General features: G+C 48.9%; 1 protein-coding gene across 1 annotated transcript in view; it reads right to left on the bottom strand.

The window, feature by feature from the left end:
- RBP2 (retinol binding protein 2) overlaps nt 1-23,162 on the bottom strand; it is an 82,969-nt gene that overhangs the window by 41,846 nt on the left and 17,961 nt on the right. Inside the window, exon 2 of the mRNA XM_085634531.1 lies at nt 14,165-14,343. Within this exon, the coding sequence (XP_085490657.1) occupies nt 14,165-14,343 (179 nt within the window). The remainder of the gene's footprint in view (nt 1-14,164; nt 14,344-23,162) is intronic.

Genomic DNA, 23,162 nt, shown 5'->3' with positions numbered 1-23,162 from the left:
CAATCAAACCCTGGCAGTGTATCCATGCAACTGCACACTTACATTGGCTGGGGACACACAACTGACACACATGTACCTACCCCCTTCCTGCTGCTGCCTCTCCTGTAGGCGCCTGTCCATATCGGGGAAGACCACCGCCAGCACACGCTTCTGGATGTGGGTCAGACGACGGCGGCCACGGTTCTTACGGCTCTCAGGTGAGTCCCCCAGCAGGAGCCGTGCAATCCTCCTCGTCCAGCACCGGATGTCCTGCCAGCGTTTCCTCACCTGAGACAGGCTCCGCCTCCGACCCTCTGTACCCCTCACGGCACTGACGGCTTCCCTCCAGATCTCCCCCTTGGCAATGGCGCCTACCTGTGAGGATGCAAAAGAGAGAATACATTAATCCACATGAGCAAAGACACAGAGACACACATATAGAACAATCCTCATTATGAACAGGCCATGGTATGCATGCAACTAATTGCACCTTTGTCATAGGGACATTATCCACTGTGGAAGGCCAAATGCACTACGTGCCAGTGGAAGCACACGGGTGGCATGAGGGGTACCACACACTCACTGACCAGGGATCACACTGTGCCTCACAGGCTACACCAGGATTATGTACAGCACCTCACAGCAGTCACCTGCCCCAGCACACTGATGCTACCTCAGCAGAGTACACAGACACACACAGGTACAGGACAATCACATGGCATTGCCAACTGCGGGTACACACCTCACTCTGCCCATGTGCCAGTAGACGGGGGTGTCACAGGTGTGGGGCTGGCTCAGCACGGCATGCACACAGCACTGCTCCCTGCTCACATCCGATGGCCAGGCCATATCCATCCCTCATGCTGCTTGTGTGCAACACTCCCCATATGCACTCACCCACATGACAGGGGACTAACACACACACCAATGTGCAGGGGACGAACACGGCCTTTGGACACTCACAGCACAGGTACACTGAACAAACACACATCCATGGGTACTGACACCTGTCACACTGGGGGGAACACAGGATCACATCAGGACTGTGGAAACAACATCCCCAGGAGGAGTATGCAGGCAGAATGTGGCATGCACCTTGCATTCATTGTCACAGTAGGCACTATGCAAGTGAGGAGTGCACACAGGAAACACAGCATGCTCTGCATGGGTGACATGAGGCCTTCCACACCCTGGGACCCACTCCAAACAACAGTGCATGTCTGTCACACATGGACACAATGCCAGAAGTCACTGTCACACAAAAGGGGCACAGTCTAAGCTAGTGGAGTCTGCACTCACCTGAACCCCTGGTCGACCATACAGGCTCTGGAACTGTGGGAGGATCACATCTATCAGGGCAAGGTTCTCCTCCTGGGTGAATGGCTGTGACCTCTCCACAGTCCTGGACATGGTGCCAGAGGAATCACTATCAGCAGCAGTGGTCAGGGATGAATGGATGTGCAGGCAAGTGCTCTCTCATGGGACCTGGCTGCCTTATATATGCCTGGCTGGCCTGTTCATGTATAGGAGTACAGATTGATTGGTCAGTCACATTAGCATCCTACGTTTCATCCAATCCCTTCAAACCTACCCCAGTGTGTGGCTTTGCATGGTTTCAGTTTTGATAATGATGTCAAGTCAACATCCACATTGCAACAATGTAGATTCTTTCAAACTGACTTCTGCTGTGCACCTGGTGCTCAAATTCAAAAATTTAACTCAGTCTCCATGGCAACCATCAGGCATTTAGGCCCTTATACTTGTCCCTCATGTGTCCCCTATGTGTTTTCATACATTTACACACAGGTACGGTGCGTTCCACGCCCTAGGGCACCCCACAAGCAGTGATACCGACCGTACATGCGCTTGTACGGTCCGGATCACAATATGGGCGCTGGCGTATGCGTACGCCACAGTAGTACGGACTGTACACGCGCTTGTACGGTCCGGATCACAATATGGGCGCTGGCGTATGCGTACGCCACAGTAGTACGGACTGTACACGCGCTTGTACGGTCCGGATCACAATATGGGCGCTGGCGTATGCGTACGCCACAGTAGTACGGACTGTACACGCGCTTGTACGGTCCGGATCACAATATGGGCGCTGGCGTATGCGTACGCCACAGTAGTACGGACTGTACACGCGCTTGTACGGTCCGGATCACAATATGGGCGCTGGCGTATGCGTACGCCACAGTAGTACGGACTGTACACGCGCTTGTACGGTCCGGATCACAATATGGGCGCTGGCGTATGCGTACGCCACAGTAGTACGGACCGTACAAGCGCGTGTACAGTCCGTACTACTGTGGCGTACGCATACGCCAGCGCCCATATTGTGATCCGGACCGTACAAGCGCGTGTACAGTCCGTACTACTGTGGCGTACGCATACGCCAGCGCCCATATTGTGATCCGGACCGTACAAGCGCGTGTACAGTCCGTACTACTGTGGCGTACGCATACGCCAGCGCCCATATTGTGATCCGGACCGTACAAGCGCGTGTACAGTCCGTACTACTGTGGCGTACGCATACGCCAGCGCACATATTGTGATCCGGACCGTACAAGCGCGTGTACAGTCCGTACTACTGTGGCGTACGCATACGCCAGCGGCAATATTGGCCCAGGGACCCTATACACGCGCTCCGAGCGTATGTACGGTGCGTATAACAACTGTCAGTGGTGACAGGCGGCACACAGACAGGAATGGAGCGGACAGGTATTGCCAAGGGTGGACACCAATGCATTGTCTGTGCAATACCACCTGTGTGTGACACAGGTGTGTCAGGATGTGATGTGGCACTTTACCCCTGAGGTGTGGGCAAAGCACATGTACGATGAGCTGTGTACACATGTCGTGTGTGATGGTGCGCATTGTACCACACATCCCCTGCACTCCTTTGACATGTGTGCATGTCGTACACACTAGTGGAGCCATGAGTCACTTGCATGTCCCAGTCACGGACACCCGCACCTGTCCCCTGATGCCAGGTACACGGAATATTACATATGACACGTGTATGGCTGCGTTGCATGCTGCAACCATGTCATGTGTGTGGCATGTCTTTCCATGATTTTGCTGTAGGTGTGTGATTCAATGTGTCAGCAGTTGCTGCTGCCAACATGTGTCTGTGTGTCGATGGGCATGGCACACTGTTCCGCACACCAGCCCACATATGTGATTTGCCATGAGGTGTGTATGTATCCAACTACACGGAGTATCAACACAAGTACATATCCACATGCTCCCTATGTATGTTCTGTCTCGACATGTACTCCTCAAAGGCAATGTGTGTGGCCTGTCCTATTCCTATGACATGTGACCAGTGCATATCGCATCCAACTACCTGTCTGTACCATACGCATACTACCTCTGCACATGTGTGGATGTCTGTGAATCCTGTGATGCGTGTGCATGTTCACTTACACTGGCCCACAGCTAGTCTCATGCCATGTCATCGTGATCTTGCCCCCCTCCGTTAGTGGCTGTCCCTTGGTAGGAGTGTAACCTGACTGGCGTTCGTGTCCAGGAACTGTGGCACAGACCTGACTCACAACGTGGCATATGTGTATTGGCTGTGTAACATGTGCTCAGTGCATTGACGATGTTGTTGTACAGTGCTCACTCTTAGGTGTTCCTTCCATTTCACTGCAGGGCTCCGCCTCTCCCTCGACGTATGCCAGACATTGCTGCCCTGCATGAACGGGACTGTATACGCCGCTACAGATTCAGCCAACGGTTGATTGATGAGTTGACTGGCCGGCTGGAAGCACAACTCCTCCCGCGCCACAGGTATCCAAGTGCACTGACACCCAAGTTGAAGGTGATGGCAGCCCTACATTTCCTTGCCACGGGTACGTTCCAACATACCATTGCTGATGTCGGGGGCATGTCCCAGACGATGTTCAGCCGTGTTCTGCATGATTTCTTAGAGGCCATGTTGGTTCACCTGGATGAGTACATTAAATTCCCAAATCGTGAGCAGTTGACAGATGTCAAGCGTGAGTTCTATGCCCTGGGAGGGATGCCCCATGTCATTGGGTCCATAGATGGGACACATGTTGCGTTGGTACCACCACAGGCACAGGAGGTGGTGTATAGGAATCGCAAACATTATCACTCCATTAATGCCCTTGTGGTGTGTCTGTCCAACATGGTGATTTCACATGTCTGTGTTCGCTTTCCAGGATCAGCACACGATGCCTTCATCATGAGGCGTAGCAGGGTGCCAGAAATGATGCTGCAGCTGCGGAACGAGCGAGCATGTATTGTTGGTGGGTAGACTCTGGCAGTTCTGTGTTTGGCGTCATCTTCCAATCTCACTGCCTGTGCTGACACACTTCTGTCCATGATGTTTCCTTGTAGGGGACGCTGGCTATCCCAACATGCCATGGCTGATGACGCCTGTCCGCAACCCCAGCACGGCTGCCGAGCACCTCTACAACAACGCACATGGGCGGACCAGGAGAGTCATTGAGAGGACGTTTGGACTTCTGAAGAGCCGATTCCGGTGCCTCCACAAGACCGGCGGAGCACTCCCATATGCCCCGGTGAAGGTGTGCAAGATCATCATCGTCTGCTGCATGCTGCACAACATGGCAGTGGAGGAAGCTGTTCCACTCATACTGGATCAAGATGACCAGGACCATCCACCCGTGGAGGATGAAGGGCTTGGTGACGGGGCAAGTGATGTGGAGGAGGAGGAGGCTGTGGAGGACATGCGGAGTCGGCTCATACGCAACTTCTTTGCTTAGTGGTGAGTTCCAGTGTCTGAGTGTGCACGCATTGGGCCGTGTGTGGCATGTGTTGCAATGTGTGTGTCCATCTGCATGTCTGCCAAGTGAGTCAGTGGTGTGTATTGAAGTGTCACTCAAGTGATGGCGCAATGGAAGGATGTTGTCTGAGGGTCATCATTGTCACCTGTCATGTTAACAACATGATACGTGTTAAGTACATGCTTGCGGATGTGCTCCTTTGTGCTGAATCCTTGTGTGTCTCTCTTCCACAGGTCCATGTGCATGCTGTCTGCTGGTGGCATTGTTGTGCTCCTGCTACTCCTCATGAACACAGCGACATGTGCTGATTCAGCGTCACATGCACGGGCAAGTGTTGAAATCTCCTCAGGGTAAGGGATGCCTCACGTCGTTTTGGGTGTGTGAATTGTTTGTAGTCTGTGTGCACTTCTCCGGTTCATGTGTGTTCCATTTGCATACATGGTGATCCTACATGGGGAACATGACATGGGGCAGGCTTCACCTGGAGCCATGCTCAGACTTGGTGACTGTCATGTGGCAGGGGATTGGGGATTGTGATGAGGCCATCATTGTGTGTAACACTGGCCTCGGAAACATACAGGTTGCACCGGGTTGACATGGTGTGTGATTGCCCCATCAGGGCCTCAATGGTGTATAGCGGCCTCTCCGTGGCAGCAGGGGGTGTTTAGCTGTTATCCGTCACTTGTGTGCCAGGTCAATGGGATGCCAGCATCTGTGTTGCAATGGGGGGTGCCAGTGTTGCTCCCACATGTACATCCACATGACCTGTGTATGTGTTGACAGAGTATCATTGTCATTCCAACACACATGACTAATAAATTTGTCCCTCTGTCTCCAAGGTGCCTCTTCCCTGTCAATGGTGCCCTGTTGCCACTGTGCGTGCCGCAGGTCTGGCATAGTTTTCATAGGTGGTGCATATGTGTCTATGTGTAGAGTGACAAGATGCTAGGGGTTTGTCAGGGAGTGGGAACTGTATTATGCACAAGATGCACAGTTCCATCCACCTCAAGGCAAGAGAGACCATCCCCCAGGGAAACTACAACATCTGTGTAGAATCCTACCCTGCAGTCTACGGACATGTGCCTCACGACTCCCATGGTACTTGTCCATATCCGGAGTGCATCTGCACAGCTCTGCTACTGCGTCGGGCAACCAGGCCACATCAACGTCCTAACGGGATGGGGGGAATGTTTCACAGCCAGCTGCAGGATGACCTTCTAGATCCACGCCCACACTCATGATGCAGCCCACAACCCCAACACAACCATGTGGCACAGTGATCCTAAACTGCATTCTGGCATCTCCATGCATCCAACCTTGGCCTAGCCACCATTCTCAACATCCGCCTGACGCAAGCATGCTGCACATTGTAGGGACACATGTCTAGACATACCTGGGAGCGGCAAGCCAGGTCACTCCACATGATCCCTGACCTCTGCGCATGACTGTTGCTCCCCTGAATGTGTCTGTAGCCACAGTTGTGCGGGAACCACTCAGCTGGTTGGGCCCAGCACAGGTGAGTTTGGTACTCCATGTCTGTATCAGATGAGACATTGGGACCCATGTGTGTCCTGGGCAAGACTGCGACCCCACGGTTTGGATGGTTGGAGTTAATTCTGAGATCAGGCATGCTTTGACTGTACGACACACACATGTATTGTAATAATGTAGAATCACGGCATCATCTTGTAAGTGTGATTAATTTATTTGTGGTGGGGTACGGGTTTGTGGGGATGACAAGAGGTGCACAGCGGGAGTGTAGAATCCAAAGTTCACTGGGGGAGTTGGTATCCTTGTCGTAGCAAAATGTCAGAGTCCATGCCACAGTCTTCGTCAACATAGGTCAGACAGTGACCAGCAAGTCCATGTGGCAGACAATGTCATGTGCTGCTATTGGGCCAGAGGGCCAGGTGCCAGGCCAGGTGACCTGGGAGATGGTGATGTTCTGCTGACTCTCACAGTCTTTTTCGTGGACGACCCACCTTCCTGCGGGGACCCTCGGAAGCAGTCCGTGACGATGTCTGTGACGCTCCGTCGGATGAATCCTCCTCCTCCTGATCCCTCCCTGTGTCTGGTAATGGCCTTCGCCTGGTGCCACAGGGAGGGTTGCCCATGTTGTCGGCAATCCGACGGAGTACACCGGTCATTTGGGTTTGCACCGCCACGAGCTCAGCCTGTCTATCCTCCATCCTTCCTTGGTGTTGCAGTTGACAGGCATGTTGCTGGGACTGCAGGGTCTTCATCTCCTGGAGGGTCCCCTTGATGTCATTGAGGGTGGACGCAATCTGGTCCATGCCCCTGGTGTCACGCCGGTATGTATCCAGGATGTTGCTGACCTGGGACACTACCGGGTCCTGAGCTGCCTGGTCAGGTTCGCGCCTCCGCCGTCCTCCACTCCCGCCACCCCTGCCCACGTGCACCTGGCCTGCCGTTGTGGGTGCATCGGGTCTCCGGGACCCCTGAGGGATGGCATCTGCGTTGCCGCCTGCCTCCTCCTGGGTGCCCGGAGGACCGTGTCCCTCCTGGGCAGACTGGCTGGGTGGTCGTGTGCGGGCAGGGCTCCTGGACGTCTCCTGGGATGTGGCAGGAATGGGGGTGGTGGTTGGCACAGTTGTACCTGACGCAGGTGCTGCAGGTGGTTGGACACCAGAGGGGCCAGGTTGGTCTGGGTCATCCACGGAGTGGTGAGAGTCATCGCTGGCGGTGGGGTCATCATCCCGCGGAGCCTGGTCCTGTGTGACTTCCCCCCCAGTGTTGGGGGGTGTTCGTCGACGTTGACCTGTGTGTGAGAGAGACAATGTTGACAGTGTCACATGTGGCATCCATGTTGCATGCATTTCTGATTTGGCACTCTTCCTCTGGGTAGTTGGATCTGTCCTGCATTCCTCTCACAGTGCACTTGTGCATGGCTATGTCCCTTGGCCACAGCTGTCAGGGCTTTACGCATGTGTGAGACACAATCTTAGTTGATGCATCTATTTGGGTACACAGTCAGCAGTGTGGTGTGCGGGCGTAGCGAGCCATGCAGAGGCGCCTTACGTGTTGCACTGTACGTGGCCAAATGGTGTTTTGGCAAGGCAATTTGATGTTGCAGGTAGGGGACTGAAGCATTTGTGACAGGGTTCTTACCGACACGGTGGGTGGGTATACTGGGTGTGTGGTTAGGTCTGTGCCTGCAGCACGGATGGACTCGTGCACAGATTGACACATGGACCGGTCTTCATCTACGGAAGGGGGGGTTGAGGCACTGCCAGACCTGGTCTGCATGCACACAGTCCACCGGCTGACGAGTGGACATGGCCACACCACCCAAGGGTGATTTAGTCTCCCTGTGTCTCCCTTCCTCCCTCCCTCTGTCACCCTCCTCCCTCCCTCTGTCGGTCTCCCTCTGTCACCCTACTCCCTCCCTCTGTCTGTCTCCCTGTGTCCCCCCTCTGTCTCCTTCCCTCTCATTCCCCCTCTCCCTCCCTCTCTTTGTCACTCTCTGTCACCTCAGGCCAGCTTCCTGGGCACACACAGTTAGCCGGTCTTTGAATGGCCATTGGCTTGTTCATGTGAGTTAGTCCCTGTTCTCCGGGCACCCATTGGGCAGTGTGTCTGAGTGTAGGCTGCTGCTGTGGCGGTGTGTGCTGAGACTCTATCAGAGCGATGCATCTTCATTGTCTGCTGTTATGTGCAAATTGTGCCTTCAGACCCATGGCATCCTGCATGGCAGCCATCATTTGCAGGCAAGACAGTACTGTGTGGGTACACACAGTTTGTATGGCTGTGCCCTGGGCCATATGGGCTGAGGGCATTGTTGTGTGCTTGTGAGTTGCTCAATGTTAGTTTTGCTGCCCCCACTCCCAGCATCGACCACATCCTGTGTTGTGTTGGTGTATTGTGTGGCCTGTGACTTGGCATGGCCCTGATTGATGCATGGGGCATGGAGGTGCCAGTGGCATGTGTGTGTTTGTGGAGTGTTGTTGTGTCCGGTGGTGGCTTGGGGGGGGTGGCATGCATGATTGATTGTGTATGGCATCCCCCCCATGTGAGGTGAGTTGTTTGTGTACTCACCAGGGTCTGGGAGTCCTGGCAGTCCGTGTAGTCCCTCCACCGCCAGCGTGGACATCACCTTCTCCTCCCAGGGATGGTATTGTACCGGTCTGGGGGGCGGCCCTCCTCCAGTGATGTTCCCCTGGTTGTGATTGTCAGTCATCTTCCTCTTGACCGTCCTCCGCAGATCGTACCACCTGGATTGGCACTCGTGCCTGGTCCTTCTGGTTGTCCCAACAGCATTCACAGAATCGACGATCCTCTGCCACATGGCGGTTTTTTCGGATATGCTGGTCTGTCTGACCAATGTCCCAAAGAGCTGTGGCTCGACTCTGAGGATTTCGTCGACAAGGATCTCCAGCTCCTCCTTTGTGAACTTTGGATTCTTGGTGGTGGACATGGCGTGGGGTGTGGTTGTGGGGGTGTGGGTGTGGATGGCTGTGGGTGTGTGGGTGTGGTAGTGGAGGTGTGTGTGTGAATGTGATGAGGGGGTGTTTGTGTAGGTGGTTGTGTGAAGGTATGCAAGTGTGAGGTTCAAGTATGGTGGTGTGGGTCGTCTGTGGGCTCTGGCAGCAGTGGGTCTGTTGCAAAGGCTCATGGTTTGTGTGTGTGGTCCATTTTTATTGGTCCATTTGTGGGTGTGGCTGTGTTTGAAATTTGTGTGGGTGTGTTATGAGGAGTGATTGAGTTTTGGGCCTCTGTTTGGCAGTTTGGCAGTTGCAGGTGAGTGTATGTGATGTTTGTGGGGTTGTTGGGCCTGTTTGGTGGTGTGGGGAAACTCTACTTGACTCTCCTTGTGTAAATATGGTTTGTCCGGGTTCAGTACGTGTTTTTTTGGCGTCAGTACGGTCCGTACATGCACTGGTGGGGGTGCGGTCCGTACATTCCCTGGTGGGGTGGTGGTTCGGTGCGTACATACACGGCTGGGGTGGGGGTTTGGTGCGTACATACACGGCTGGTGGTTCGGTGCGTACATACACGGCTGGGGGGGGTTCGGGGGCGTACATACACGGCTGGTGGTTCGGTGCGTACATACACGGCTGGGGGGGGTTCGGGGGCGTACATACACGGCTGGTGGTTCGGTGCGTACATACACGGCTGGTGGTTCGGTGCGTACATACACGGCTGGGGGGGGGTTCGGGGGCGTACATACACGGGTGGGTGTTTGGTGCGTACATACACGGCTGGTGGTTCGGTGCGTACATACACGGCTGGGGGGGGGTTCGGGGGCGTACATACACGGGTGGGTGTTTGGTGCGTACATACACGGCTGGTGGTTCGGTGCGTACATACACGGCTGGGGGGGGGTTCGGGGGCGTACATACACGGCTGGTGGTTCGGTGCGTACATACACGGCTGGGGGGGGGGTTCGGGGGCGTACATACATGGGTGGGTGTTTGGTGCGTACATACACGGCTGGGGGGGGGTTCGGGGGCGTACATACACGGCTGGTGGTTCGGTGCGTACATACACGGCTGGGGGGGGTTCGGGGGCGTACATACACGGGTGGGTGTTTGGTGCGTACATACACGGCTGGTGGTTCGGTGCGTACATACACGGCTGGGGTGGGGGTTTGGTGCGTACATACACGGCTGGTGGTTCGGTGCGTACATACACGGCTGGGGGGGGTTCGGGGGCGTACATACACGGCTGGTGGTTCGGTGCGTACATACACGGCTGGGGGGGGGTTCGGGGGCGTACATACACGGGTGGGTGTTTGGTGCGTACATACACGGCTGGTGGTTCGGTGCGTACATACACGGCTGGGGGGGGGTTCGGGGGCGTACATACACGGCTGGTGGTTCGGTGCGTACATACACGGCTGGGGGGGGGGTTCGGGGGCGTACATACATGGGTGGGTGTTTGGTGCGTACATACACGGCTGGTGGTTCGGTGCGTACATACACGGCTGGGGTGGGGGTTTGGTGCGTACATACACGGCTGGTGGTTCGGTGCGTACATACACGGCTGGGGGGGGTTCGGGGGCGTACATACACGGCTGGTGGTTCGGTGCGTACATACACGGCTGGTGGTTCGGTGCGTACATACACGGCTGGGGGGGGGTTCGGGGGCGTACATACACGGGTGGGTGTTTGGTGCGTACATACACGGCTGGTGGTTCGGTGCGTACATACACGGCTGGGGGGGGGTTCGGGGGCGTACATACACGGGTGGGTGTTTGGTGCGTACATACACGGCTGGTGGTTCGGTGCGTACATACACGGCTGGGGGGGGGTTCGGGGGCGTACATACACGGCTGGTGGTTCGGTGCGTACATACACGGCTGGGGGGGGGGTTCGGGGGCGTACATACATGGGTGGGTGTTTGGTGCGTACATACACGGCTGGTGGTTCGGTGCGTACATACACGGCTGGGGTGGGGGTTTGGTGCGTACATACACGGCTGGTGGTTCGGTGCGTACATACACGGCTGGGGGGGGGTTCGGGGGCGTACATACACGGCTGGTGGTTCGGTGCGTACATACACGGCTGGGGGGGGGTTCGGGGGCGTACATACACGGGTGGGTGTTTGGTGCGTACATACACGGCTGGTGGTTCGGTGCGTACATACACGGCTGGGGGGGGTTCGGGGGCGTACATACACGGGTGGGTGTTTGGTGCGTACATACACGGCTGGTGGTTCGGTCCGTACATACACGGCTGGGGGGGGTTCGGGGGCGTACATACACGGCTGGTGGTTCGGTGCGTACATACAGGGCTGGGGGGGGGGTTTGGTGCGTACATACACGGCTGGTGGTTCGGTGCGTACATACACGGGTGGGGGTTCGGGGCGTACATACGCGGGCGGGGGGTGGTGGGGTGTTCGGCGCGTATGCGGGCACATGTCTCCATGGTTGCTATGGGAGTTCGGTTCGGACGGTGTTTTTTGCGTACGGTTGTGAAATGGGGAGGACGGGAGGGATCGTACTTGCGCAGTCGGACTTTATTTTTCCGCACGGTGGGTTTCTCGCCCGGGGACGTGTCGGTGACTTTTCCCGACCCGAGGACGTGTGGGGAAATCTTCCCAATGCGATTCGTATGGACTTTTTTCCGTTCGAATCGTACTTGGCAGTTTGTACGCTACTTTGACGATTCGGACGGAAAAAAATCCGGATACGAGTCGGACGGGGAATTTTTTTACCGGATCGGAATTGGCACCTTAGTGTATTCAGGCAAAGAGTGCAGAAAAGCAGTGGTGGGTGTGTTAAATGCATCAAGGTCCGGGTGACTTAGAATGCAGGCCTACAAATTAATCTTGTGTAATTTGAAATGTTAAGGTTTTCCAAGGTAGTCTGCTGTTGCAGGCCTGACCACCCCTAAAATGTCAAAATATTCAGTAAAGCGTAGGTGAAGACTCAACTGAGTCTGTGCATTTTTCTTATTAAAACATTTGAATATAGCATTCTTACCTTTTTAATCCATTAGTAGTACTCTAAACCAGACAGAGTCCTCACAGAGTGACTGGGAGAGTTAATGAGATGCAAGAGGGTAATGAGATGTGTGTGTGTGTGTGTGTGTGTGTGTGTGAGCGCAATACACAGGCATTCAATACACTGCAAATCATGTTTTGTAAATAGTGGATAAGAGTTTTTTTTAGGTGGTTATGCAGCTGAATAAATATAAATAAGCATTAATTTCAAAAGGTGTGGTGAACACTGAGAAGACACCACTGAGATCAACAAAAAATTATCACTGAAAACAGGACATCCTAGTTATGTGGAGCTGAAGTCATGGTCGAAATGCTGAGCAAAGGCTATTTCTGTGAAGTGGGTTGTGTGAAATGTGAAACCATATTAGAGGGTGCTGGCCCAGTTATTGGAAAATAGGTAGCAGGTGAGCCTGTTTAATAGAAGAAGTAGTGCTACAGCAGGCTTAAAGCAGTGGATGCACATCCTAGTTAGGTGATATTAACAAGGTGGAACGATGACGTATGGGTGGATGAATGGTGTGACAGAGGTTTGATAATTTTTGGACAGATGTGTTTAGCACAGGTGCAGGAGGTGTTCTCTGGATTTTAGAATGGGGGAGTTCAATGGGCGTGTTTGGAAGTATGTAAGAATGGCACTGTAGCGACCGAAAAGTGGGTAGGAGTAAAAATGTTTTTTTTTGCCTAGGGAGTCAGTGTGGTTCTGATGTTGTGGAATTTAGGATGGAAAGAATTTGTCATCATTAGTTGTTTGGGTGGATGAAGTGATGGAGATGTAGAATTGTAAGAGCAATGATTGAAGCTTCTCTGATAGTTGATTGTAGTGGGACTGAAGGAGAGATTGTTAGCTTTGGCAATGTGAGAGTACCACTGAAGGGACACATATATTGACTGTTTGCCTGTCTTAAATGATCTAAGTTAGTTTCTACCAGTTGCACATACTTGTCTGTAGGCTGGTTTTCTGAGATTGGATAGCTAGAGATATTGAGGGCTGTGTTTCTAGTGTGGAAGGGGAAGTGGTTTTTCATGGGTGGTGTATATTGAGAGCATAGGGAAATATATTGTTGTAGATGTTATGATGAGGTGAACTTATTGTGTTATAATGAGGGATGGTGGCAGGGTTATTTTATGCATGGGAGAGGGACAGGTCCGTGGTGGGTGAATGAGGTTGGTGTAGAGATTGAGTGACATGTATACTGATAAGGCCTTAAGGGCAGACTAATAGGAGGTCAAATGTGTTACTAAGAGATAAAATAAATATTTGTGTGTAAGTGGCCACATGGTCAGAGAGAAACTGCACTAAGAATGCACTTTCTGAGTAATTTAGTTGGTAAATATTACAATCTCCAAAGATCTTAATTGGGGAAGAGGGGTTTAATTAGTTCAGAAAATTGTCAAGGTCTTCAAAGAAGGAATTTGTTGTTTATGAAAGCAGTAGATGGCCACAATGCGTGCTTTGAACTGAGAAGTAAGGTGGATGAGGCAGTCAGTCTTCTGGTTAAAAAGACCTACTTCCCAAGATTCACGGGAAAGGTAGTGTGAGTGACAGAAGGCAGATTAAAGTGATTGCTGACTACTTGGGTTCAAGCTCTGTTATAATGATGGATGTAAAGTGAAGCTGAGGAAAGTGAGGGTCAAAGATGTTAGTGACATTTTATTGCAAACTGATCAGACAATCCACCGGCTAAATAGTTTTTTTGTGTTCATGGAGATTTTCCACTGTTCAGGCATTTAATCATTGAAAGTCCCGCTCCTTTGGAGCCAGTACTGTGTTTTGGTATCAGCCAAGCCCAATATAGCATTGATTGGGTTTCACTAGACCCGGTGGCAACCCAAGAATACTATCACTTTTTGGCAGTTATAATTTCTGACAATATCATGCAAACACTTGGGTCATCATCCAATAGAGATATACAACATGGAAATCATAGGTGCGCATGTACCTTTACTGTCCTGTTGTCAAGTCCCTTGGTTTTCTCCTCAAACTCCACTCCCACGGTATAATCTAAGTTGTAGTTTCTGAACGTGCTCAAAGTTTTTGTTTGGAAAACATCTCCATTTTGAACGAGCTCCTTTGTTTGCTTCAGGTGCACTGCTATCTTCCGGGTAGCAAAATCTATGTCTGTTAAGAATAGTACATCTTGGGTTAGATTTTGGTAGGCCATATTCAAAGAACAAATTCAATAATATGCATTAGTATTTTGTAGTAAGAGACAGGATGTAAATAGCAACCTGTACTTGTATACCCAGATGTGTCCGATCACTGCAAAATGTGCACAACTTATCTTCCTTACATTCCTAGGTCTCCATTATCATATGAAATCAGTGTGTGAGTGATTCCTGGAATAGATAGCTTTTTTGATGTGCTGAGACGTCTTCTAATCAGTTCAATAGCCCAAGCATGATACCTAGAGTGTGCTCTGAGGTTTGCATCAATCATTGTTCCTGCAGTTAAATACAGAAAGCTGAACAAACAGGGCGTCTCAGGATTGAGTTGGCTTCATAAAAATGTGCATTTGCATTGTAAGCTAAAGCAACTCTAAAGTCAGATCCAGCTTTCTATTAGATTTGTGTACAGTAGGTACTCTGCCAACAGTGGTGCTCTCTGGCCTGAGGTATGTCATCACTATATCTTTATAAAACAATCAGGGAGCCAAACAAAAACAAGTAAGCGGTGGTAAAACCTTAAGAAGCCATCACTAGCTCTTCGTGTTTCATTTCTGCCTGACTTTCTATTGCTTATTACTTTTGGAAGGAGTGGTGATGAGTGAACCTCAACATTTCTTAAAGGAGAACACTCTTTTAAATTGCTTCTGTGTAGACTTCTGCCCATTAAGAGGTCGGAAAAAATTTCTCCCCACTGTTCCTAGGAAGCCATGATGGATGTCAGCCTGAGTTATCATCATCTTAGTTTAGGGATCTTGATGTTAAATTTGATGCAAATCCTCAACTAGCCTTTTGAATTAAACTATATCAACTGCATGCTTCAATCAGCTGAGAGTCTCGAGAATGATCACTCCTCCCCTGAACTAGCATATTAGGATTACAGCACATATGGATCACATAGGGCCCATGATTTACTAAAGTAACAACTATGGTAATGTTAGGTTTCTTGCTTTGATCAAATGTATGGTCAAAACAAGGATAAACCACAGTCATTGATAGTTAACAATACAGAAATCATGGATAACCAATATTTGTCCATGGAAATAGAAATATGATAAGGGTCATCCTAGATACCTTAAAAATCAACAATGGTAATTTATTATGCCACCACTCATCCGGTTATGACCTTTGTCAAATTCAACCACGTTTTTTATCTTATATGGGCCATGAATTAATTTCTCATAGTTTTTCTTTGTCTCTTGCTCAGAGCTTATCATGTAAGCTGGGTCCTCTAATTATCTTTTAGATACTTGCAGTTTTTAGAGGCTAATCAATTAGAACTCCTATGTCACACGCAACAAAGACTTAAAGGTAGAGCTCTTTCAATTGTAGCTTTTATGTTTTGGAATGTCCTAACAGTGCTTATAGAATTGCAGAGGTTTTAGAAACTAATAAAAACACTCCATCTCCACTTTAATTCATGATGCCTAGGAGACCAGTTCATCAGGAACTAGGAGACTCTGGTTCAACCGAGAAATTCTTCAGGCAGGCACTGCCTTTTGTCCTGTGGTTCCAGAGACAAGAGGTAATACTTGTCACAAGAATATCCAATTGCCACAGAGTTCCATTGGTACCTTCATCTTATGCTTGAATTTTAGGGTCTAGTATGGTTAAAAAGTCCTGAAAAACATAAAACATCATATACAGTTAATACAGTAACAGTAAGAAATAATATTGCCCAGTCAATGCTACTTGTTTTTAGAAAAACATATCACCCATTCATTTTTAGTACATGCAATTAAATGGTAAAAGGATTGTTTTAAGTGGTTCTCTTACAATGGTAGCTAGCATGCATATTCCGGTGAAAGGAAGCCTGAGCATCCTAGCCGCTAGAGTGGCACTGGCATAATGTTGACTTCTTTGCCATAGTCGGTGCCTTATAAGCACAATGGGGGCGCAACAGGCGTTGTCCCCTAGGGCAGAATTTCTTGGTACTTTGTTGGCATTTAGGGCATTATGGTGACCTTTGAAGGAGGTGGCTGTCCATGGCATATTGAGGACATTCTATGTATTAAGGTAGTACTGGAATAAGGGGCCCTTCATTGGCATATTATGGGCAAACTAGTACTATTCTGGGCATCCCTGGTATAAAGGTGTGTGTAGCATGTGATGGTCATCCTTTGCATATCATCAGTCATTTTTTCATTATGATGGTCGGTGGTGGCAATTCCGAGTCTTGTTATAGGCATCCTGTTACAAGTTAGGCATCCCTTAAATTGCTGGCTGCCATAAGAATTAAACTGGTTTTCATGATATGTAATTGTGATACATGGGCATGTGAGGTAGATTCTGCCCATGTGTAGCAATAGGACATTTAGAACATTTGAGTGCTAAAAATGACAAGCTGGTATTTATTTGAACACCTCATTTGTTTATTTGTACTACTCATGAAAAGCTGGTCCTCGGTGACACAATTTATTTAAAAAGCATGTTTTTGTCATTGGGATTGGGTCTAATTATATTAAATGAAAAACTGGCATGTGGGAATGAGATCTGTTTTGCAGGCAATGCCAAGCTGGAGTTTGGACATAAGACAATTGCATTTACATGATGTATTAAAAGCTCTTTTTCAAATGATGTGCAGGTGGTAGTTTGTGACTATTATTTCATGATTTATGTAGAGGAAGTTCATCATATATTTTGATACATTTTAAGGATATTCTTTTAAGAACTTCCATCTAAAGCAACAGCTGGTTAGATTGGTGTGACTTTAAAGACATATCTTCTGCCTGAATCTGTAACATGAGCTGTCTCTTTAATATCAATGCTTATGGGTGTAGGGACTGGTAAGACTGGCAAAGGCAAGGACTGGCAACATACATGTCAGAAAAGATACATTAAAGATCTTTAAAAACAGAAAGAAAGCTATGTCAAATTGAATACTAAGTTATGTGAACTACTTGTGAACACTGTGGCTTTTACATCCCTCTTTACCTACGTTGAAGTGCTCCATTTGCTACAATTTCTACAAGGTCGTCTTAGTGGGGAAGGAACTCAACTGAAAACGCCTCCCAAACAATACCCTGTCAAGGTTCACACTTGTACAGCACCTCATATATTGCAATGCGCCATGACTGTCTTTTCAGAACTTCCTGTAAAACCTACTGGTTTTATCTAACACCAAGAGGTAGCCATTCACTTTCGTGGAAGATGGGTTTGTAATGTTAACAACACCCCCTAGATGGACATATTTGTTTGTTTTTCTCTATACTCAGGTTGTTGGATAGTTTTACTTATGGCTATATCTGATATGTACACAATCGTTGAACATTCCCTCACAGTTACAATAGGGCAAAGTATAACAAATTCTGTAAAAAAAAATCAACAGTCCCCTTTATTAACCTTGCTTTAAGTTAACAGAACAGAGACAATGTATACATAAAAACAACACCAAGACATAAGACAAACACAAATGAATAAACATACATTTGTAGCCATATGACTCTTATTTCTACAACCCAACCCCTTGTTTTAATGAACTATTGATGGTAGAAAAACAGAATCATATTTGTTCTATAAAAAAAGCAGGATCAAGTTGACATTTTGGTCTCTTCATCAAACATACATGAGGCTTTCCTCAGGACAAACGTAACCGGATGAATGCTCCACTCACCTCTAATATGAGAGGACTCTCAGCCACAAACAGAGATATGGCCCAGATCCTATCTGGTTACCAGATAATTTATCTTCTCTAATATAAATCCAACTGATTCATAGTATGAGCTACACATCACCTCAATGGAACTCGCGTTCAATATGGCTTCAGTCCCTTTCATGCCTATATCAGGTCAGCTAGATGAACCTCAATTGTCCAATCAAGCAAGATCAACTTATTCTTTTCATCTACGTGGGATGCAAAGTGTTATCACTGGGTACATATTTTACACAATTCATGTGGCTCCTATCCATTAACACTCTGACTCCACAGGAGTCATAGTATTCATAAATCCAACCAGCTATTAATTGAGAAAAAAGCAATAAAAAGAGTCCCTGGAGGGAGTATATTTGGGAAGACCTATTGGTTTTAGATAATTTATTTTAAAACTGTGCTGTGACATACAAAGTAAGGCCCCCTCAATTCAAAATGATAAAGGGGAGGGAGGGTTCACTTCCTGGGGAAGCACTTGATTATGTTGTTTTTTCCATGAGTGCCTGTTTAAGAACTCTCTGAAAAATATCCACCTTTTTTGCAAAAGTGAGCAGTAAAAGAAAATAGTTTGTTTGTTATATTAAAAGAAAATGTTCCTTCTAGAGAAGTTCGGGTATGCCTGGCAGGTGCCATTAGAATTATAGTCTAAAGGTGTGGAGTGTTTTCCTTTTCTGGCTATTCACATGGTCTAGTCTAGACCATGGATGTGGATTGCTGAGAACCTAGAGCTGTCCAAAGTATGCGAAGAGCCTCTGAGAAGGAGGTGGCAAAGGACCAGCTGCTGGTGCCAGACATGTGGGAGCCTTTGAGTGCGAAATGGTGGTCTCTGGGTGCATTGTCTGAAGGGCAATTAGGGGTCTCTGAACCTCTCAAAGGGAAGAGAAGGTGAGAGGGTTAAGGTCTAAATGGGGCTCTCTGAAGGCCGAAGGAGAATCAGAGTTGAGGTGGCTTATCAGGGATTCTAGCACTGCTGGGAAAGCTTATTTGCTTAACAGTGCTTGTGCTGGTCGGTACTGTCTGTGGTTTCTAGTCTTAATGTAGTTCAGGGTCTCTCTTTTTTATGTGGAGAGCATGTGCTTTGTCTACAGAAAGTTGGTTAGCTGGAGGCTCTACTATGGAAATCAGGTGAGATGCAATAAAATCTAAATCTCACTCACTATCGGTGTCTGTTATCATACTCAGACTTTGGTCCACTCTGAGTCCGTTTCCTGGTGCTGAAATCTCAGCCGTTAAAGTTGCCAGGCTGTAGTTAATTAACTGACATCTGGGACATCTCTAACTTCTCATGTCCCCGACAGCGTGGCTGATCCCGCCTAATGAGCCGAAGTGAAGTGATTGCACTTCAGAGGCGTCGGGCCGATGTGATGCAGAGTTGAGGTGAGCTGTGATGTCTGACATGTAGGGCCTTTTGACCCCTGCTTGTGCAATCTGCTTTAAATGTGCTTCTTCTCTGGCACAGAACTGTGAACCGAATCACTTCTTAATGCTTGTTCAGATGATGAAACCAAGTCACAGAGAGGAGAATAGTAGCGCAATTGTGTCACGTGGTGTAGCTACCAGTTCCTCACCCCGAAAACTGCAAGTTAGCCGCTAGCGCCATAACTGCGCTCATTAGGCTTTATTATGAGTCTGGTGGTCCACAGACCGACCACCCCATTACGACCAGGGCAGTCGGGCTGCCTTTGGCCTAATAAAACCGCCAGGGATCCGCGATCCCGGACAGTGGTGCAGCAGTATTGAGGCCGCAACATGCTTGGCGGGGCCGCTGCGGCCCCACCAAGCATATTGCAAGTTTCTTCACCACCATGAAATGTGGCTGTTAGGAGACAGATGGGGCCCCACAGGGCCCCCTGGTGCCTCCTGCCATGTGGATGCACCTAGGGGGCCCCAACATGTGCCCCGCTGAGTACGTGCACACCAGTAGCTGCATGCTTGGACTGCAGCAGTCCATGTCATGCAAGTACTGCCTTTGATGTTCCTATTGCGGTGCCTATTTCATAGGCACCGGGCTGGGAACACCAAAAAACTGCCTGACAAACAGGAGAAAACTCCTGATCTGGCGAGCAGTTTGTACATGGGTTTGATGGTGTGGGGGCGGGGCAGTCCGGCACTGCCAAACTCACAATAAGGCCCTTAGTCTTTCTCTATTTTCAACTCTAGACTTATGTGTAAATGATGACATTACTTGGCAATTTCCTCTCAGCAATGTGGGCTGGATTGGGGCAGGTGTTCGCATTTATGAGTTTTAAAAGGGATTGTTAAAGAAAAAAGCTAGATAATTCTGCTTTCAAGCTTTTTAGCGAATGTTTCACATCTGTGTTCTTGTCAGCAAGCTGGATTATATTTTTGTATGCTTTCAGTAGCATTGATGTTTCTTACAGGGAAGGTGATGTTTTGCATCTCAAACAATGCTGTTAGGTTGTGCTGTTTTATGTAGTGGTATTTTATGTTATAATATGTTACACTGTTCTGCTGTAGTATCTATGTAATGTGATGGTATTTTTAGTCAGGCTCTACATTAATAGGAGGGATTAAGCAGCACCTTCTTAAGTGCTGCAGTCTGATTCTTCTATTTTCAATTCACTGCTCAGTGCAGAAACTCTGTTGTGCTAACTTAACATACTAGGTTCAAAACAATTATACAGAATTTGTGCATATTCTGCAATTAATGGTTTTGCAAGAACAGAAGTGTCCATGGTGGGAAGGGCGCAGTGTGCCTTGTTGCTCAAAGGCACCTATGAGTCACGTACACCTTTACCTGCTTGTGCCAAACAAGCATACTCAAATACTTCCTTTTGAATGTACCGGTCAAACATTTCTGCACTTTGTTTAGAAAATCTTGCCACTTTTTGTCACCTAAAAAAAGGGTAGTACCCCTTATATCCATGTGATTTTACAAAATGTTTTTTCCCATTGATTTATGTGCTAATCTAATTTATTTATTGGATTTATATAACTCTTATACAAACAAGAGGCTTCTTCAGAGCACTAATAAAAGTAAACCATGATCACAAATCTCTCTGATCCCTGGATTGAAAGCTGCACTCAATGTAAGTGCAGATTGAGGTAGAACGTTAATATTTTGTTGAGACACCATAATCATTTATCAGAGTGGGGAAGTATGGTTGAAGGAAAGACATTGTCTGGCGTGGGCTGACCATCGACCAAGTTCTTTGTCTCCTCTGCCTGCCTTTGCATTATCTAAAATGGTGACTGTGAGTCATGCTCCTATGTTAGAAGAAGTGAATCCTAGTTTGCTGCTTGAATCTAAACAGAAGTGGATCTTTCTATTGATGTAAGTCTGTTAGAGCTGTCATCCTTAGGGTGGTTTTCCCCAAAAACATTTTGCCTGCTTACCTTCTCTTTTTGCTGCATCTTTTTGTTGGCATTAGGACTCTGAGCACTTTACCACTGCTGATCACTGCTAAAGTGTACATGCTTCTCCCCTAAACATGGTGAGATTGGTGTATACCCAGTTGAAATATTTAGTTAATTTATACGTCTCTTGTAAAGTGGTATACCTGGTACCCAGGGCCTGTAAACTAAATACCTCTAGTGGGCCTGCAGCACTGGTTGTGCGGTTCCCGAGCGGAAGAAGAATAGGTAAAATAGACGAGAGTGTGACTACAGACTGTACTTCTCACCGGTAAAACCATGAAGAGGTGGCTTCATATCAAATATAATCATTGAAAATACAAGTCCAGGTGGTATAAAATATATATGCACATTTATAAGTACTTAAGAATGAAGTAGTTCTGAATGTTGTGATTAGTAGACAACGATAGGATTGGAACTAGGTATCAGACACTTAATACACTAGGTCCTGAAGAATAGCTTAGAGGGGTAGGCTAGAAACATGTCGGCCATTTGGTATTCAGAACATTGAATCCATGAAACTTAATCTTTTCCCCTGTTTTTAACCATACCAACTAGGGGTCAGAATAAAGTAGTTATTACCCACTATCCAAGTATTTTTAAATCACCATCCTTTACCTTCACTCCTTCCCTGCAGAATCAATTGCCTCTAGTCAAAAACTTAGTGCTCCCACGTAGTTCGTCCGGTCACAGCACGCCGCGTTCCGAAGAGGAACGGGAAGGACCCTATGATGCAGCATGCCACCAAGGGGTAACCCTGGTGGGTGAGGGTTTTACAGAAAACTTTATGTTTTCCCTTCTGAAGGAACAAGAACATCCCTAAAGTAAGGTTGGGTCCTCTTTTTTTCTGTGTATATCTGTCCTTGGAGGGTGGCCCCAGCCCTTATTCTCTGACTCCCCCCCTTTTTATGTATACACCACCCACACAAGTAGCCTTTCAAACCTGTCTCAGTCCTGCCATTGCAAAGCCTATGCGTGTAGTGTACTGCTACTTTGTTGTAGCATTTAAAACCACTTGACAAGCCTTAACCCAGCGGCGTAGCTAGGGGGGGCGGTGGGGGCGGTCCGCCCCAGGCGGCACTATTTTGGGGGCGGCCGCGCTGCACTGGTGGCCCGTTGCGGCGGCCTTTACAATTTATTTGGGGACACTCACTGACACTACTGTCAGTACCAGTAGTGTCAGTGTCCCCAAATAAATTATAAAGGCCGCCGCAACGGGCCACCAGTGCCGCGCGCGCGGCCCCTTTGAAGACGTGCAAGCACACGGTCGCACCTGACCTGCTTGTTGTGACTGCAGCAGTGGTGCTGCCAATTAATTGCGGCCGCGACAGTCGTACCGAGTTTGGCCTGTTGTGCGCATTTTTTTGAGCTGGGGCGGCGCCTCAGCAGTGCCGAACGTTTTATCATCCTTGGCTGCCAGCCCTGAGCGAATGGGGACAGGAGGCGCACTCGCGCAGCATGACTGGGCTTGATGTTTGGGTTTCAGGGCCGTCAATCTGGTAGCGCGCGAAAGCGCTACCAATGACGGCCCTGCAAATGTTATTGTACAGAGCGCGCCCGTGGCAGTAATGCAGCAGCACGTATAAGTGTGTGTCTGCAAGCACACCTGCTGCAACGTGTTGCCAGCCACTATAGTGCTGTGGGTGTTCAGTCTGTGGGTCACTGGGCCGTCAAATTTGTAGCTGTGAAAGTGCTACCAATGACGGCCCTGGCAATAACTTTTGCCCAACGCCTGCGGCACCCTCAGAAGT

The sequence above is a fragment of the Triturus cristatus genome, chromosome 11, assembly GCF_964204655.1.
Source record: "Triturus cristatus chromosome 11, aTriCri1.1, whole genome shotgun sequence".
Lineage (NCBI taxonomy): Eukaryota > Metazoa > Chordata > Amphibia > Caudata > Salamandridae > Triturus > Triturus cristatus.
The sequence above is the reverse complement of the archived record's forward strand: the minus strand, read 5'-3'. Positions and strand labels throughout refer to the sequence as shown.